We start from the raw sequence: 18,935 nt of genomic DNA, 5'->3' as shown, positions 1-18,935 counted from the left end.
AGTGCCCAGCCCTGCACACACACACTGTTTATCTCTACACTGCTGTTTCAACCTGCAGGCTGCTTTCTTGTGCATGTCCTGAAGACGAACTTAAAGAAGACCTAAGCCCTCAGGCACTGCCCTATGAACATCACTTTCCTTTATAGAAGTAGTGTTATGGAGGCCAGCTCTGTCACAGCAGTGCCCATGGCCTGTCCCTGCCTGCGCTCACAGGACTGACACACAGCAGGACGGTGACCAGGCTGCCAGAGCACTCAGGCCTTGCACCAACACAAGGGATGAGAAGGAGAGTGTGGGAGTGGAACGAGAACAGCTCTGGAAGGCCAAGCGCTGGTGCTCCCTGGCAGGGCTGCCAGGCTGGACTCTTTTCCCCTCCTCCCATGCACACAGGAACTGTCCCTGCAGCTCCAAAAGGCCTTGCAGGAAGGATATAATGAAAAACAAGTCACTACAGACACATTTATTTAGTTTAAAGGCAAAGAGAGCATGGCTCCTGAGTTACACTAGTGGTTATGAAAGAAAAGCAGACAGAGAATTAGAAAGGGGATGACAACATTATCACAATAAAAAAACAATCAATAACATATAATACAGATGACAGGATGGATCTCTAATTAGTTACATTACAATTCCTATTCAGAAGCAGATGGGCAGTTTATTGTTTCAGAAAACAGTAAGATATGAGTTTCCACAGGGCATCTTTGAGCTCCTGGTTCCTCATGCTGTAGATGAGGGGGTTCACTGCTGGAGGCACCAATGCGTATAGAACAGACACCACCAGGTCCAGGGATGGGGAGGAGATGGAGGGGGGCTTCAGGTAGGCAAACATGCCAGTGCTGACAAAGAGGGAGACCACGGCCAGGTGAGGGAGGCACGTGGCAAAGGCTTTGTGCCGTCCCTGCTCAGAGGGGATCCTCAGCACGGCCCTGAAGATCTGCACATAGGACAGCACAATGAACACAAAGCAGCCAAAAGTTAAACAGACAGTACCTACAAGAAGCCAAACTTCCCTGAGGTAGGCATGTGAGCAGGAGAGCTTGAGGATCTGGGGGATTTCACAGAAGAACTGGTCCAGGGCATTGCCCTTGCACAGTGGCAGTGAAAATGTATTGGCCGTGTGCAGCAGAGCATTGAGAAACCCAGTGGCCCAGGCAGCTGCTGCCATGTGGACACAAGCTCTGCTGCCCAGGAGGGTCCCGTAGTGCAGGGGTTTGCAGATGGCAACGTAGCGGTTGTAGGACATGACGGTGAGCAGATACAACTCTGCTGCAATGAAAAAGACAAACAGAAAGAGCTGGGCAGTGCATCCCATATAAGAAATGGCCCTGGTATCCCACAGAGAGTTGGCCATGGATTTGGGCACAGTCATGGAGATGGAGCACAAGTCAAGAAGGGCGAGGTTGAGGAGGAAGAAGTACATGGGGGTGTGGAGGTGCTGGTCACAGGCTATGGTGGTGATGATGAGGCCGTTGCCCAGGAGGGCAGCCAGGTAGATGCCCAGGAAGAGCCAGAAGTGCAAGAGCTGCAGCTCCCGTGTGTCTGTGAATGCCAGGAGGAGGAACTGGGTGATGGAGCTGCTGTTGGACATTTGTTGTTTCTTGCCGTGGGGACTCTCTTCCAAAAAGGAAATGACATCTTAAAATCAGGACATACTCCTCTGAGCAAAGCCACTCCATTTTTCATTCACACCCAGCCCCATTTGAAATGCATTTCGTTTCTCTGCTATGTGCTGGCTGAGTGTGCTGTGAGGAGCAGGACCTCTGCCCGTCTGGGGCCCAGCAGCCAGCTTTGCTTGGCTGCAGTGGGGACACGGGGGGGAGCTGGTTTGAGAGCTCTGATGTTCACAAGCAATGTCATATGTTATGCACTGTTCATGAAAAACTTCACTATCTGCTCTCATGACACTTAAGAGCATGGGCTGCAGAGCGGAGGCTTAGTGTGTCATTATTATGATTTTGTCCATGTTTTTAATTTTCCACCATCACATCTCATGACTAGATTTTTGTAGGGCTTGAGTTTCTCATATATATGACTGAAAATGTGAAGAGTCTTGAGACGGGACAGGCAAAAGGGCTCATCTCTCTGTGGCTCAGTGCAGAGTCAGGAGAGCAGCTTTTACCCATTTTCCCTGTGCTTTCACTTGTGCTGCCTTAAAAACAACTTCATAAACAATCCTCTTTTGAAAAGAAAACCCAAAACTGGACTCGTACTGGAGCAGGGAGCCCTGTTTGAAAGGGCAGATCTGCAAACTCTTCTCTGCCCCAGCCCAGAGGTGGAGATGTGATGGAGAGAGCAGGACACGACCCCTCACCCAGAGAAGCAAAGGACTCTGGCAGGAGAGTGCGGACCCCAAATAAAGGCTCAGCACTCCTGGCATCCTACAGCAGAGCTGGGCCTTTCTGGGGGCAGCTGGTGAGCCCAGCAGGACAGGCAGAGCAGAGTCAGGGCTCCTGGAGATGGGATGTGCTAAAGGGACAGTCCGATCATTGCCCAGCAGACAACCCCCAGCAGCCACCTGCAGAGCAGAGCAGAAGAGCTCCTGACCAGCCCCTGCTCTGCTGCCTGGAGCTGTCCCTGCCTGCAGCTGTGTCTCTGTGCCCAGGTCTCCTCCTGTCAGTGTCACAGACCCCATCCCAGCCGCTGTGTGCTCAGCTCTGCCCTGCAGACCCCTCCCAGCAGCCGGCACTGCCCAGGGGCAGCTCCGTGTGGGCCGGCTCTGATGGGAACATCAGACCAACAATAATGAGCATGGAAAAGTGATCCTGGTCCTGTCTGGAAGCCAGGGTGTGTTGATTTCTGATACTCGCAGGTTTATTCACCTCTAAGAGAAATGGATCTGGAATTTCAGTGCCTCCTCCTGAACTGAGACATTAATTTTTGTGTCCCATTGGCCACATAGACAACGCAGAGTATGAGATTGTTAGAATAAGATACTTCCCTTTCACAAAGCCCCTGTCTTACTGTGCTTCTTTAAAAGCCTCCTGAGAATGTCCTTTAGTGAACTAGAGCTGCGAACAGCCCTGACCCATGCAGCCCCCATTCTATTGCACGACCCTGCCCTACCAGATATTGCTCCTTCCCCCCACAGCTTCTCCCCACAGCCCCGTGGGGATCTCCCCGGGCAGGCTGAGCGCTGACCCTGGCAGGCGGCAGAGTCCCTGCCCCGGCACAGCCCTGGGGTGCAGGGACCCTGCTCTGCAGGACAGCCCTGGGCACCCTTTGCTGGAAAACCGTCTGCTTTGATTTTCAAAATTTGGGAACAAGAGTCTCCTCCATAGCGATCCCACAAGCTGTGGCTGTTCCAGCTTCAGGAGATGCCTCCAGAAGCTACAGCTGCATTGCCCTGCACCCAGAGACTTACCGTGTCAAGGGCTGCAAAGATTTCTCCTCCAGTGAGCTCTCAGTCATCCTCCCCATCCTGACCACCTTTCATCTCTCTCTGCCTTGCTCGTCTCCCTGAGATCCCCAGGCAGAGCCCTCAGCCCTGCTGCGCTTTGCAGAGGAGCTGCTCCTGGGCAGAGCTGTCTCTCTGCAGCGCTGCCGCTTGCCATGAGCTCCCTCTGTCCCAGGAGCCCAGCCCAGCTCAGCAGCACAGGAGCAGCCCAAGGCGCTTTAATGACCCCTCTGGTGGGTTTGGTGCTGAGTCCATGAACATCAGACCCTGGAGGAAGTTGGAGAAACCTCTCAAGAAGTCAAAAGTCAGATTCAAACTCCAAAGTTTCTTGTAATGTTACTGGGTTCCCTTGAGGAACGCTACTGGGGAACTGACCCCAGGGGCTGGTTAGAGATGGCAGGTCAGGACAAGCAAGGTGAAGGTCTCTCTGATGATCAGTAAACCTGGATGTGTTTCATTAATCAAAGGGCCAAGCCCTGACCCCCAGCCCTGGGAAGGCAGATCCTGTCCCTCCCACGTTGCCCAGGGCCCTTCCTGGGACAGTGTGATGTGGGGCTGTGCCAGGCCAAGGGCAGGACTATGGTCCCACACCACCCAGGTTCCTGGCTGGGGACAAGGAGGCCATGAGGCCCCTGTGCTGTAAGGACAAGGTGTCTCCTCACAGGCATCAGAGCTGGAGACAACAGCCACAGCCAAGGGGAGAAGAAGCTCCAGCTGTTAGTGTTTACATGCAGACGGTTTATCCTGATGAGAGCGTCTATCCCAAGATAACATCATGAGGAGTTACAGGACACTACGAATACCACCTGCAGGAGAAACTTTGCGGTCTTGGGGGGCTAGTGCTCGTAATGCCAGAGGTCTGGACTTAGAGGGGAAGTTTCCCTTCATGTGGGAGAACATCAGGAATGTGTGGAGCTCTGCCTGGGGACAGAGAATATCAGCTGAACAGCTGAGGAGTCAGCATGAGAGGGCAGAACAACATGGACAGTGTTGTGGTGACTGGACATCAGCTACTGACTCACTGATGAGGAAGAGGAATTAGATGAGGCCTCCTTCAGACAAAGGAAAGAAGCCTCATGTTTTCAGGGCCGTGTCCTCGTGGCAAACCTAAGATATCCCAATAGCTGCAAGGTACCAGCCATGCAGAAGGGTTTTGGAGCTCATGGACAACATCTTCCTGACACGGGTGGCTGAGGAGTCAGTGAGGTGAGGTGCCCTGTGGGACTTCACACTTACAAACCAGAAAGGGTTGGTCAGGGATGGAACAGTCAGGGATGGGAAAGTGGAGTTGAGGCTCCTGGAAGATGCTAACAAGGCAAAGAGCAGGATTTCAGGAAGGCAGGCTTTGGCCTGCTGAGGGACCTGCTTGGGTCCTATGGGATATGACCTTGGTGTTTGCAGTGGTTTTTTTCTCACATTTCCTCCCTGCTCTCTCCCACCTGCTGTTGTGCAGCATTTTTTACCCTTTCTCAAATACAGTATCACAGAGGTGCTGCCAACATCCCTGAGTGGCTCAGATTTGTCAAGGAGTGGGTCCATCTTGGAGCCAGCTCATATCGGCTCTGTCTGACATCAAACTCCTGCTGTCTTCTCAGAGAGGTGACAACTGTAGCACACCCACACTCACCCCCAGTTCCAAGACTTTGCCATGTAAACCCAGTACAGAGTGATAATGTGTTGGGTGTTACAAACTACTTGATCATGGGGAAGAAATGGAAAAGATCTTCTGTCAGCAATGTGAGGAAGTCACCAATAAATGAGCAGGTTCCTATGGGGAACTGTCATTGCCCTGACATTCACTGGCCAGGCAAAGTGGCAGGTGCCAACAGTCCAGAGGATCTTGGGCCAACTTCTTAACGTGGCTGCCTGGTGGGACAACAAGGGTGATGCTCACCTGGATCTGGAACTGGGAAACAAAGAAGAGCTGGTGAGGGATGTGAACATCAGTGTCCACCTTGGCTGTGGTGACCAGGCAACAGTGGGATTCCAGGCACCAGAGGGGAGGGAGGAAGGCCAGCAGCAGAGCACAGGCTGGTGGGCTCCAGAGGAGAAGACACGGACATACTGGGGGATGGCGGCCAATAAAGGTGGTGACATGGAAGTAGGTCTGAAGGGTGAAGGAGCTCAGGAAACCCGAGAAGCTTTACAGGACAGCCTGCTCCAGGCACAAGAATGATCTCTCCAAGTACCCATGAAAAGAAGACTTTACATCATGAGGCTGCTTGCCTGAACAGATGGAGCTCCAGGGCAAAAAGGCAGCACATGGGAGGTGGATCAGGTCAAGCTGTAAAGGAGGAATTTAGAATCCTTGTCCATGGATGTGGGGATGATGCCAAAGCTGCCCTGGACTTGATACCTGCAGGGGAGGCTGAGGGCAGCAAGATGTGCTGATGTTGCTTCCTTACAGTAAAAGAATAGACAGGGCGAACGTGGGCCTGCTGCTGAACTTCGTAAGAGTAGAATCAGACAGGACCGATGTACTTCATGGCTTCTTTGCCTCCATCTTCACCAGCAAGGTCTCCTGGGACTTTGTTCCTGAAGGCAGGAGTCTGGAGAACAGCCAGGAGTGGATGGGGCTCAAGTCAGGAGTTACCTGAGCAAACTCAGACACCATTACAGAAAAGGAGATGGGTCACTTGACCGGCTCCCTGAACACAAGTATCGCTGTGCTGTGGCACCTGAGATTCCCAGGAACTCCCACCTCTGGGTCCAGAGGGGTGTGATTCCTCTGGAGGTGCTCTGGTGATTTAGGCACCCACATTTCTGTCATATCCAGTCTTTATCAGGAGATGCTCCACATCAATATGAACAGGAGACTGCTGATACCACCTGTTGTGGAAAGGGAGGGAAGGGTGAACAGGAAAGGAAATAGAAGAAATACTGTTTTATTGCTCTTTATTATGGAAATGCTCTCTGCTTGGCTATTCCTGAAATCTCTCTAATCATCCACACCAGACTTGAAGCCTTTAGGAAAATGATGCACAAAGCCTGGCCATGTAAGGCCATTTTAGCTGTTAATGAGCCCTCTGCTGCCGTGATCCTGAACTGCAGCTACTGAAAGAATGAACAAACCTCTAATGAAGTGAAAGGCAGAAGCAAACCCCAAGTTTCTGAGGGTGTTTGGGACCCCACGAGGGGCCATCGCTGACACAAGCAGTCCCTGTCCCTGGAGGCTGCTGAAGGAAAAGCCTGGAGACAATGGTCAGAGGTGGTAAAGGCGATGTGGAGGTGGCTCTGGTGCCCTGTCAGCCCTTCATGGTTGTTTAGCATCAGAATGGCCAAGCCCTGACCCCCAGGGCCTGGCAAAGGAGACCCTTTCAGTCAAATGTTTCTCAAGGCTCTGCCTGTGGTCACTGGGAGGGTATTTGTGGTTTGGGGGTGGCTTTGGTGCCAAGTGCTGTTGCTTTAACCACAGGGCTCTAGTTTTCTGAGGGTTTGGCAATGCCTGTGAGGTTCCTCAAGCCCATTCAGCTTCTTTCATAGACCTGCAATGGTCACCAATCACCTGAGCTCTCCTAGTCCCAAACTTGGTTGAATCCTCAATTTGGATCCATGTCCCAGCACTGAAAGCACACGTTCCTTCTGCTGCTGCCCGAAAATAAAAAAGAAAAATCAATCTATTCCACATTAGCATGACCAGACCATGCTCTTCAGGTCTTCTTCTTTAACATGTTTACTGCTACGCATAGACCCGTGTCTTCCTGCACTCCCATGTGTCTCACAAACCTTTCACTCTTGTCCTCCAGTAATGGGCCAACACTCCAGGAGGCTGGTGCTTCCTCCAGGCTCATGGATGATTCCTGAGGACCATCCAAGCATGGGCAGTGCAAGAGAGGAGCAGAGCAAGGTCAGCTCATGGGCCATGCCTGAGCACAGCCCCCCCAGCAGCAGCCATTCCCATCTCCCAGGCACAGCCATGCCCACAGCATGCAAATGTCACTGCCATGTATGACTAGTCCAAGAGAAGGCTGCCTTCTTTCCAGGATCCCCCAAAGTCTTTCTCCTATTCCTCCTCCACCCGCAGACATCAGCCACATCCCACTTGCAGGCTCAGACATGGTTGTAAGGATTTGCTGAAGTCATCAGCCATCACCCTTCTCTACCTCACATCCCCTGACCCTCCCACACCACACATGGCCGCTCACTGCTGCTCAGGGCCTCTCACTCTTCAGAAGAGGCCTTGAGCTTCTTGCTTCTTCCTGGTGCTTATTATCATCTTCCTCCCTCCCTCCAGAGCTCATGGTGAGGTTTCTTGTCCATAACAGCACCTTTATGACCATGTTTTACTAAATGGGTGTCTTTTTGTGAGCATTTGTGCAGAAAGAGTAGTCAGAGGAAAAAACCAAATATATAAAAACTGATGCCGAGTGAAATGCCATGAAGACCTGAGGAGTTACTCCCATTGCTGTGTCTCTCCTGGAAGGAGTCTGTCCCAAGATGGGGATCCAGCTTCTGCCACTCCCTGGAGAGGCACATGAGCAGTGTCCGTGCACCTGGGGAGGAACAGGGTGATTTTTTCCAGACCACCCTTCATCTGAACCACTTAGATATGTACTTATGGATGGGGTATCGTGCCTTATACTGCAAATACCTATTGGATTGGCCCTGCCAGTGGGTCTACCACAGATGCAGACTGCTGTGTTGCAGGTATTTATATGTAGGCAGATGAACCCTTTTCTATTTTTTTAATTATTATTATTTTTAATACTGACACTATTAGAGAAATTACACAAAGACTCAAATGATTCTTGATGCATTTTAACATGATTATCCACAGAAGGCCCAGCAGCTTTGCATCTCAAGAAATGGGATGCCAGAGGCCAAGGGCAGGATGGCTTGGGCTCTGTCCTGGCATCTGGAAACTGAAGTGTGCGCCCATCTCCCAACACCTGCCCTGCCCAGTGAAGGGTGTGAGAAACTCTGAAGTCACAGCCATGACAGGTATCTTATGTGTAACTGCAGACAGTGTTGTCCTGCCAGCTCAGGATTGGAGCTTCCATCCCTGAAGGTATTGAAAAGATGTGTAGACATGGCGCTTAGGGATATGGTGTAATGGGTGGACTTGGCAGTGTCGTATTTACGATTGGACTTTATGACCTTAAGGGTCTTTTCCAGCCTAAATTATGATTTGAGTCAAAACCATTTCAATTCCCATCACCTCCAGCTGCCCCCGAGGTCGGCTGCTGTGTGGCACAACTGGCCTGGCTCTCCAGGCAGGTTGGGTACCGGTTTGGTGCCTGCGTTGGGAGTTTTCCCCTTTCTGGGGTAAAAGATCTTCGATGAGAGACAGTTGTAGAGATCTGAGTTGCAGAGATTTCAAGCAGTCCTTTCAAAATCTGAGCAGGCTCAGTTTTGGAGCCAGCGAAAAATAGAGACAATCTCAAGGATGTTTTTGAAAAGTGGTACAATCACTAATAAGAATAACAGGGAGTTCCTTATTCCTGATGATGATGATGATGATGAACTAAAGTTTTTTAATTCCATTCCTATCAGTCATTCTTGCTTCTCAAAACAGCTGCTACATCTCGGTAGCTAACCTCTTGCATGGAGTTCTTTTTAAGAGCTTTTTCTCTCACTTCTACTAGTTTTATCATTTAAAAAGTACTTCCTAGGAGAGAATTGCCCTGAAATCACCCCTCTTTCATGCTTTTTCCCCTTTTTTTCTGGTGTGAGGGGAGGTGACATAGGGCAGTTTTATTTCTTTTTTAGCCAAAGAAGGCCAAGGAACAGATCTCAGGTCAGTGCAAAGGCAGAAAGGAAGCCAGAATGTTTATGTGGTGTGCACTGACACACACCGTCACCTGCATTTCCAGTCTCTGAAGTTCCAATGGTGCAGCAGAGACTGGAGTTCTGAGCTCCCTTCATCTGCCCATTGTAACACATGTAAAATGAAACTACTCCAGCCTAAAAGTTGGTTTTGATTCTCTTCACAGCCTGAAGCACGACATGGGTCAGGAGACGAGCCAGGATACCCAACGAGGACTCACATGCTCGGCACTTAAAGTTCAGGTGTTCCCGAGAATCTCAGGAGACAAGTTGTGCCGATTCCTGGGTGCAAGGAGCTGGGCAAGAGCCTCGTCTCCATTTCTGTAACGATGGCTTTGCTGCCTGGCTGGTGTGCAGACTCTGTACATGGATGCTGACACCTGTTGAGCAACCTGCTCTGAAAGGATGAACGAGGTGGGCATGAGGACAGCAGAACAGAAGAACCTGGGTGGGGGCAAATGAAAAGGGATGCACAAGATGTGGTCAGGGCTGTTTGGGGGCACTTGTAAAGCAGCCCTGCACCTCATGTGAATTATTCCTGTGGCCAGGGAGAACTTGAAAGCCGTCCCTAAATTGAAAACATGAAGGGAATGAAAGGACAGCATCATTCAGGCTGGATGGGACCTCGGGAGGTGTCTTGACCAACCTCCTGCTCAAAGCAGGGTCGGACCAGATTACTCAGGGCTTTATCCAAACACATCTTGGTCACTTTCTGGGGTAGAGTGGATGCGCACCCCTGGGAAACAGCTTCCAGGGCTTGACTGTCCTCAGGATTGGAAAGTTTCTCCCTTTCTATAGCACCTTTCCAAGCCTGACCATCCAGATTGGTTTTTACCCATCTACTTACACACTGACACAGACCATAATATCCCACCTTGGACACAAGAATATTGCGGGGGATGATGCTGAATGCCTTGCTGACTTCCAGGTAACAGACCACCACTGCTGGCCCCCGCCGTGCGAGGACAGGGAACTGCCGGGAGCCCCGCGCAGCCACCTTGGGCCTGAGGGGATTCTGGCGCCGTTTTGGGCCTGAGGTGATTTTAGTGACATTTTGGGTCTGAGGTGATTTTGGGGCCATTTTGGGCCCTGAGGTGATTTTAGTGACATTTGGAGCCCTGAGGTGATTTTGGCGCCATTTTGAGGCCTGAGGTGATTTTGGGGCCATTTGGAGCCCTGAGGTGATTGTGGTGCCATTTTGATCCTTTAAGTGATTTTAGTGACATTTTGACCCTGAGGAGATTTTAGTGACATTTTGAGCCCTGAGGTGATTTTGGTGACATTTTGATCCTTGAGGTGATTTTGGTGCCACTTTGAGCCCTGAGGTGATTCTGGCGCCATTTTGGCCCTGAGGAGATTTTAGTGACATTTTGGCCCTGAGGTGATTTGGGGCCATTTTGACTCTGAGGAGATTTTAGTGACATTTTCACCCTGCGGAGATTTTAGTGACATTTTGAGCCTGAGGTGATTCTGGCGCCACTTTGAGCTCTGAGGTGATTTTGGTGCCACTTTGGGCCCTGAGGTGATTTTGGGGCCATTTGAACCCTGAGGTGATTCTGGCGCCATTTTGGGCCCTGAGGTGATTTTTGTGCCATTCTGAGGCAGTTTGGGGGTCTCTCCCTTGTTCTCCTCCCCTCTGCTCTGCCCTGGTGAGGCCGCATCTGGAATATTGTGTCCAGTTCTGGCCCCTCAGTGCAAGGACAGGGAACTGCTGGGAGCCCAGCGCAGCCACGAAGATGCTGGAGGGAGTGGAGCAGCTCCCGTGTGGGGAACGGCTGAGGAGCTGGGGCTCTGAGCTGGAGGAGAGGAGACTGAGGGCTGACTCATAGTGGGGATCAATATGGCAAGGGGCAGTGCCAGGAGGATGGAGCCAGGCTCTTCTGGGTGACAACCAGTGACAGGCCAAGGGGCAGTGGGCGCAAACTGGAACACAGGAGGTTCCGCTTGAACAGGAGAAGAAACTTGTTCGCGGTGAGGGTGCCAGAGCCGGGCCCAGGCTGCCCAGGGAGGCTGTGGAGTCTCCTTCTCTGCAGACATTCCAGCCCGCCTGGTTCTGTGTAAGCTCACCTGGCTGTTCCTGCTCCGGAACAGATGAGCTTTCGAGGTCCCTCCCGACCCCCAACATCCTGGGATTCCGTGATTTTACGGGGCAAAGAAACCGCCCGGCGCCCTACGTGGGAAAGTATATCTATCGCCTCGGATGGCGTGAATTGCCTGTCCGTCGGGAGGGGAGTTTTGCGGCCGGGCACGACAGGAACAGCAGCTCCAAGCTCTGGGTTCCCTCTGGCTCCGGGCACGAGGGACGGAACCGGAGCAGCACACAGAAAGGAGAGGACGTACCGAGAAGCCAGGTGCCCGGGTCTCGTCGACGGCTTATCGTGCGCAGAGTTTTCATTCCTGGATGTCAATTACTCACCTTTGGCAAGACAGGACCAAGGCTACGTCCAGAACGGGAAACTCTATTCCGGTGAAGAGAAGCTGCTAAAATAACGTAGACTAAGTGACAAAGGACTTACCCATCGCCGACCAATGGCCTGATAAATGCCTTGCAAAACGAGGGGATATTTCCCAGGTTTTAGATCCTCCCGCTTGGCAAGCTGGAGACAGAGGATTCAGTTGTCTAGAAGCAGGCCGGGAACTGACGGATGTATCGGAGGCGAGCGGCTAATGAATCATTCGCGCGTGCACGAGCTGCGCCGAGGCGGCGAGGGCGGTCGGTGGGCGCACGGAGAGGCGCTCGGCAGCTGCAGCGAAAGCGACCGCACGCCCTGCCAAACGATGCCGGACGGCAGCCAAGACCGCGGAGCAGCCCGCTCCGCGCCCACCCTTCTTTCTCAGCACTTAGTGCAGCCGTGTTGCGTGTCCAACCCTCCCCCAAATCGCAACGAATGTGCCGTAGGAGTGTGGCTACAGGCTCCTCGCGCCCGCGCGTGGACACGCAACGCAGGTGGAGAGCAGCCACCAAAGGAATGCCCGCCGCGACGGCCACAGGGCGCTCGGCCGCCGTCCGCGAAGCGCCGCCATCGACGCGATCCGGCCGCCTGCAAAGCAAGGGGATGTTTTTCAACTTCGAGACGCCTCCGCACGGCAAGAGGGAGACAGAAGATTAAGTGATGCACTGCTTAGAAGCAGAGCGCCTAGCTTCTATCCTACCAGTAATTCACAGACGTGTTCTAAGGAAGAAACTCGTCGGCTACTTCTGCGCGCACGTGTTGCGTTTCTGCCAAGAGGCCGGACAGCAGCGCATGGAAAGCCACTCAGAAGCAGCCCACAAAGAGACTGGGGGACGTCTAAAAGGACGCAAATCAGCAGCAAAGGCCGCGAAGCAACTAACGCCCTCATAACCTTAGGCTCAAACAATTTTTTCTTGGTATAGATGTGTTGTATGCGAAAAATTTCCGGAAAAAAAAAAACAAAAAACAGGTCTGCGTTAAAAAGCTAAAAGTGTTATGTGGCTACCCGTGTACAGGTTCCTGTGTCTGTGCGTGTTAGAATGTCTGGCTATAAATTTGTGTTTTCGCAAAGAGGCGAAGCGGCCGGTTGTCTCCGGGCGTGCAAAAACATCTACGTCGTCACGTATAAACAGAGGTGTTCTGAGCGAGAAAAACCCAGCTGTTAGGCTTTGGGGTTTGGGTTCGGGTTCGAGTTTGGGTTCAGGTCAGAGTCCGGGTTTGAGTATCGGCTTCGGGCTCAAGTCCAGGTGAAGGTCAGTGTTCGGGTTCAGGTTGGGGTAAGGGTTAGCCTCTGTCAGGCCCTGTCGAGCTTTGCTGGGCTCTGCCTTGTCCTGTCGGGACGTGACGGGCCCTGTTGCACCTTTCTGGCCTTTGTCGGGCCCTGTTGGGCTCTTTCGGGCTTTGTTGGGCCCTGTCAGGCCTTGTCCGGCCCTCTCTGGCTTTGTTGGGTTTTGTCATGCTCTGTCAGGCCGTGTCGAGATTTGTCGGGCCGTGTCGAGCTTTGTCGGGCCCTGTCGGGCTTTGTCGGGCCCTGTCGGGCTTTGTCGGGCAGTGTCGAGCTTTGTCGGGCCCTGTCGAGCTTTGTCGGGCCCTGTCGAGCTTTGTCGGCCAGTGTCGAGCTTTGTCGGGCAGTGTCGAGCTTTGTCGGGCCCTGTCGAGCTTTGTCGGGCCGTGTCGAGCTTTGTCGGGCCGTATCGAGCTTTGTCGGGCCGTGTCGAGATTTGTCGGGCTCTGTCGAGCTTTGTCGGGCTGTGTCGAGCTTTGTCAACCTGTGTCGAGCTTTGTCAACCTGTGTCGAGCTTTGTCGGGCCGTGTCGAGCTTTGTCGGGCTGTGTCGAGCTTTGTCAACCTGTGTCGAGCTTTGTCAACCTGTGTCGAGCTTTGTCGGGCCCTGTCGAGCTTTGTCGGGCTGTGTCGAGCTTTGTCGGGCCCTGTCGAGCTTTGTCGGGCCATGTCGAGCTTTGTCGGGCGCTGTCGAGCTTTGTCGGGCCGTGTCGAGCTTTGTCGGGCAGTGTCGAGCTTTGTCGGGCCGTGTCGAGCTTTGTCAACCTGTGTCGAGCTTTGTCAACCTGTGTCGAGCTTTATCGGGCCCTGTCGAGCTTTGTCAACCTGTGTCGAGCTTTGTCGGGCCCTGTCGAGCTTTGTCGGGCCCTGTCGAGCTTTGTCGGGCCGTGTCAAGCTTTGTCGGGCCCTGTCGAGCTTTGTCGGGCTCTGTCGAGCTTTGTCGGGCCGTGTCGAGCTTTGTCGGGCCGTGTCGAGCTTTGTCGGGCCGTGTCGAGCTTTGTCGGGCTGTGTCGAGCTTTGTTGGGCCGTCTCGAGCTTTGTGAGGCCCTGTCGAGCTTTGTCGGGCCCTGTCGAGCTTTGTTGGGCACTGTCAAGCTTTGTCGGGCCGTGTCGAGCTTTGTCGGGCCGTGTCGAGCTTTGTCGGGCCGTGTGGAGCTTTGTCGGGCCCTGTCGAGCATTTTCGGGCCCTGTCGAGCTTTGTCGGGCTGTGTTGAGCTTTGTCGGGCTGTGTCGAGCTTTGTCGGGCCCTGTGGTGCTTTGTCGGGCCCTGTGGTGCTTTGTCGGGCTCTGTCGAGCTTTGTCGGGCTCTGTCGAGCTTTGTCGGGCTCTGTCGAGCTTTGTCGGGCCGTATCGAGCTTTGTCGGGCCGTGTCGAGCTTTGTCGGGCCGTGTCGAGCTCTGCCGGGCTCTGTCGAGCTTTGTCGGGCCCTGTCGAGCTCTGTCGGGCTCTGTCGAGCTTTGTCGGGCTCTGTCGAGCTTTGTCGGGCCCTGTCGAGCTTTGTCGGGCTCTGTCGAGCTTTGTCGGGCCGTGTCGAGCTTTGTCGGGCCGTGTCGAGCTTTGTCGGGCCCTGTCGAGCTTTGTCGGGCTCTGTCGAGCTTTGTCGGGCCGTGTCGAGCTTTGTCGGGCCGTGTCGAGCTTTGTGAGGCCCTGTCAAGCTTTGTTGGGCCATGTCGGGCTTTGTCGGGCCCTGTCGGGCTTTGTCGGGCCCTGTCGAGCTTTGTCGGGCACTGTCGAGCTTTGTCGGGCCCTGTGGAGCTTTGTCGGGCCCTGTGGAGCTTTGTCGGGCCCTGTCGAGCTTTGTCAGGCTGTGTTGAGCTTTGTCGGGCCGTGTCGAGCTTTGTCGGGCCCTGTGGTGCTTTGTCGGGCCCAGTGGTGCTTTGTCGGGCCCTGTGGAGCTTTGTCGGGCCCTGTCGAGCTTTGTCGGGCCCTGTCGAGCTTTGTCACACCGTGTCGAGCTTTGTCGGTCCGTACCAGGCTTTGTCGGGGCGTGTCGAGCTTTGTTGGGCCTTGTCGAGCTCTGTCAGGCTGTGTCGAGCTTTGTCGGGCTGTGTCGAGCTTTGTCGGACCCTGTGGAGCTTTGTCGGGCCCTGTGGAGCTTTGTCGGGCCCTGTCGAGCTTTGTCGGGCCGTGTCGAGCTTTGTCGGACCCTGTCGAGCTTTGTCGGGCCCTGTGGAGCTTTGTCGGGCCCTGTGGAGCTTTGTCGGGCCCTGTCGAGCTTTGTCGGGCCCTGTCAAGCTTTGTCGGGCGCTGTCGAGCTTTGTCGGGCCCTGTCGAGCTTTGTCGGGCTGTGTCGAGCTTTGTCGGGCCCTGTGGAGCTTTGTCGGGCCCTGTCGAGCTTTGTCGGGCCGTGTCGAGCTTTGTCGGGCCCTGTCGAGCTTTGTCGGGCCCTGTCGAGCTTTGTCGGGCTCTGTCGAGATTTGTCGGGCCCTGTCGAGCTTTGTCGGGCTCTGTCGAGCTTTGTCGGGCCCTGTGGTGCTTTGTCGGGCCCTGTGGAGCTTTGTCGGGCTCTGTCGAGCTTTGTCGGGCCCTGTCGAGCTTTGTCGGGCCGTGTCGAGCTTTGTCGGGCCGTGTCGAGCTTTGTCGGGCCGTGTCGGGCTTTGTCAGGCCCTGTCGGACTTTGTCGGACCCTGTCGAGCTTTGTCGGGCCCTGTCGAGCTTTGTCGGGCCCTGTCGAGCTTTGTTGGGCCCTCTGGTGCTTTGTGGGGACGTGTCGAGCTTTGTCGGGCCGTGTCGAGCTTTGTCAGGCTGTGTCGAGCTTTGTCGGGCCGTCTCGAGCTTTGTGAGGCCCTGTCGAGCTTTGTTGGGCCCTGTCGGGCTTTGTCGGGCTGTGTCGAGCTTTGTCGGGCCCTGTCGAGCTTTGTGGGCCCTGTCGAGCTTTGTCGGCCCTGTCGATCTTTGTCGGGCGCTGTCGAGCTTTGTCGGGCCCTGTGGTGCTTTGTCGGGCCCTGTGGTGCTTTGTCGGGCCCTGTCGAGCTTTGTCGGGCCCTGTCGAGCTTTGTCGGGCCCTGTGGAGGTTTGTCGGGCCCTGTGGAGCTTTGTCGGGCCGTGTCGAGCTTTGTCGGGCCCTGTCGAGCTTTGTCGGGCCCTGTGGAGCTTTGTCGGGCCCTGTCGAGCTTTGTCGGGCCCTGTCGGGCTTTGTCGGGCCCTGTGGTGCTTTGTCGGGCTCTGTCGAGCTTTGTCGGGCCCTGTCAGGCTTTGTCAACCTGTGTCGAGCTTTGTCGGGCTCTGTCGAGATTTGTCGGGCCCTGTCAGGCTTTGTCGGGTTCTGTTGAGCTTTGTCGGGCTGTGTCGAGCTTTGTCGGGCTCTGTCGAGCTTTGTCGGGCCCTGTGGAGCTTTGTCGGGCCCTGTGGAGCTTTGTCGGGCCCTGTCGAGCTTTGTCGGGCCCTGTCGAGCTTTGTCGGGCCTTGTCGAGCTTTGTCGGGCCCTGTCGAGCTTTGTCGGACCCTGTCGAGCTTTGTCGGGCCCTGTCGAGCTTTGTCGGGCCGTGTCGAGCTTTGTCGGGACGTGTCGAGCTTTGTCGGGCCGTGTCGAGCTTTGTTGGGCCCTGTCGGGCTTTGTCGGGCCCTGTCGAGCTTTGTCGGGCCCTGTCGAGCTTTGTCGGGCCGTGTCGAGCTTTGTCAGGCTGTGTTGAGCTTTGTCGGGCCGTGTCGAGATTTGTCAGGCCGTGTCGAGCTTTGTCGGGCCCTGTCGAGCTTTGTCAGGCTGTGTTGAGCTTTGTCGGGCCCTGTCGAGCTTTGTCGCGCCCTGTCGAGCTTTGTCGGGCCCTGTCGAGCTTTGTCAGGCTGTGTTGAGCTTTGTCGGGCTCTGTCGATCTTTGTCGGGCCGTGTCGAGCGTTGTCGGGCCGTGTCGAGCTTTGTCGGGCCGTGTCGGGCTTTGTCGGGCCCTGTCGGGCTTTGTCGGGCCCTGTCGAGCTCTGTCGGGCCCTGTCGAGCTTTGTCGGCCCGTGTGGAGCTTTGTCGGGCCCTGTGGAGCTTTGTCGGGCCGTGTCGAGCTTTGTCGGGCCGTGTCGAGATTTGTCGGGCCCTGTGGTGCTTTGTCGGGCCCTGTGGTGCTTTGTCGGGCTGTGTCGAGCTTTGTCAGGCGCTGTCGAGCTTTGTCGGGCCCTGTCGAGCTTTGTCGGGCCCTGTCGAGCTTTGTCACGCCGTGTCGAGCTTTGTCGGGCCGTACCAGGCTTTGTCGGGCCGTGTCGAGCTTTGTTGGGCCCTGTCGAGCTCTGTCAGGCTGTGTCGAGCTTTGTCGGGCTGTGTCGAGCTTTGTCGGACCCTGTGGAGCTTTGTCGGGCCCTGTGGAGCTTTGTCGGGCCCTGTCGAGCTTTGTCGGGCCGTGTCGAGCTTTGTCGGACCCTGTCGAGCTTTGTCGGGCCCTGTGGAGCTTTGTCGGGCCCTGTGGAGCTTTGTCGGGCCCTGTCGAGCTTTGTCGGGCCCTGTCGAGCTTTGTCGGGCGCTGTCGAGCTTTGTCGGGCGCTGTCGAGCTTTGTCGGGCCGTGTCGAGCTTTATCGGGCCGTGTCGAGCTGTGTCGGGCCGTCTCGAGCTTTGTGAGGCCCTGTCGAGCCTTGTTGGGCCCTGTCGGACTTTGTCGGGCTGTGTCGAGCTTTGTCGGGCCCTGTCGAGCTTTGTGGTCCCTGTCGAGCTTTGTCGGCCCTGTCGAGCTTTGTCGGGCGCTATCGAGCTTTGTCTGGCGCTGTCGAGCTTTGTCGGGCCCTGTGGTGCTTTGTCGGGCCCTGTCGAGCTTTGTTGGGCCCTGTCGAGCTTTGTCGGGCCGTGTCGAGCTTTGTCGGGCCCTGTCGGGCTTTGTCGGGCCCTGTCGAGCTTTGTCGGGCCCTGTGGAGCTTTGTCGGGCCCTGTGGAGCTTTGTCGGGCTGTGTCGAGCTTTGTCGGGCCCTGTCGAGCTTTGTCGGGCCCTGTGGTGCTTTGTCGGGCCCTGTCGAGCTTTGTCGGGCCCTGTCGAGCTTTGTCGGGCTCTGTCGAGCTTTGTCGGGCCCTGTCGAGCTTTGTCGGGCCCTGTCGAGCTTTGTTGGCTCAGTCGAGATTTGTCGGGCCCTGTCGAGCTTTGTCGGGCTCTGTCGAGCTTTGTCGGGCCCTGTGGTGCTTTGTCGGGCCCTGTGGAGCTTTGTCGGGCTCTGTCGAGCTTTGTCGGGCCCTGTGGAGCTTTGTCGGGCCCTGTGGAGCGTTGTCGGGCCGTGTCGAGTTTTGTCGGGCCCTGTCGAGCTTTGTCGGGCCCTGTGGAGCTTTGTCGGGCCCTGTCGAGCTTTGTCGGACTCTGTCGAGCTTTGTCGGGCCCTGTCGAGCTTTGTCGGGCTCTGTGGAGCTTTGTCGGGCTGTTTCGAGCTTTGTCGGGCCCTGTCGAGCTTTGTCGGGCCCTGTCGAGCTTTGTCGGGCCGTGTCGAGCTTTGTCGGGCCCTGTCGAGCTTTGTCGGGCCGTGTCGAGCTTTGTCGGGCCGTGTCGAGCTTTGTCGGGCTGTGTCGAGCTTTGTCGGGCCGTCTCGAGCTTTGTGAGGCCCTGTCGAGCTTTGTCGGCCCTGTCGAGCTTTGTCGGGCTGTGTCGAGCTTTGTCGGGCCCTGTCGAGCTTTGTGGGCCCAGTCGAGCTTTGTCGGCCCTGTCGAGCTTTGTCGGGCGCTGTCGAGCTTTGTCGGGCGCTGTCGAGCTTTGTCGGGCCCTGTGGTGCTTTGTCGGGCCCCGTCGAGCTTTGTTGGGCCCTGTCGAGCTTTGTCGGGCCCTGTGGAGCTTTGTCGGGCCCTGTGGAGCTTTGTCGGGCTGTGTCGAGCTTTGTCGGGCCCTGTGGAGCTTTGTCGGGCCCTGTGGAGCTTTGTCGGGCCCTGTCGAGCTTTGTCGGGCCCTGTCGAGCTTTGTCGGGTTCTGTTGAGCTTTGTCGGGCTGTGTCGAGCTTTGTCGGGCTCTGTCGAGCTTTGTCGGGCCCTGTGGAGCTTTGTCGGGCCCTGTCGAGCTTTGTCGGGCCTTGTCGAGCTTTGTCGGGCCCTGTCGAGCTTTGTCGGGCCCTGTTGAGGTTTGTCGGACCCTGTCGAGCTTTGTCGGGC

The 18,935-nt window shown here is 55.4% G+C and overlaps 1 protein-coding gene across 1 annotated transcript; it reads right to left on the bottom strand.

The window, feature by feature from the left end:
- Positions 1 to 655: 655 nt before the first annotated feature.
- On the bottom strand, positions 656 to 1,588 carry LOC136001048 (olfactory receptor 14A16-like). The gene has a single exon (XM_065655095.1). It carries the CDS (start codon positions 1,586 to 1,588, stop codon positions 656 to 658), a length of 933 nt encoding a protein of 310 aa, XP_065511167.1.
- Positions 1,589 to 18,935: the final 17,347 nt, after the last annotated feature.

The sequence above is a fragment of the Caloenas nicobarica genome, chromosome 37 (assembly GCF_036013445.1).
Source record: "Caloenas nicobarica isolate bCalNic1 chromosome 37, bCalNic1.hap1, whole genome shotgun sequence".
NCBI classification, from domain to species: Eukaryota; Metazoa; Chordata; class Aves; order Columbiformes; family Columbidae; genus Caloenas; species Caloenas nicobarica.
The sequence above is the reverse complement of the archived record's forward strand: the minus strand, read 5'-3'. Positions and strand labels throughout refer to the sequence as shown.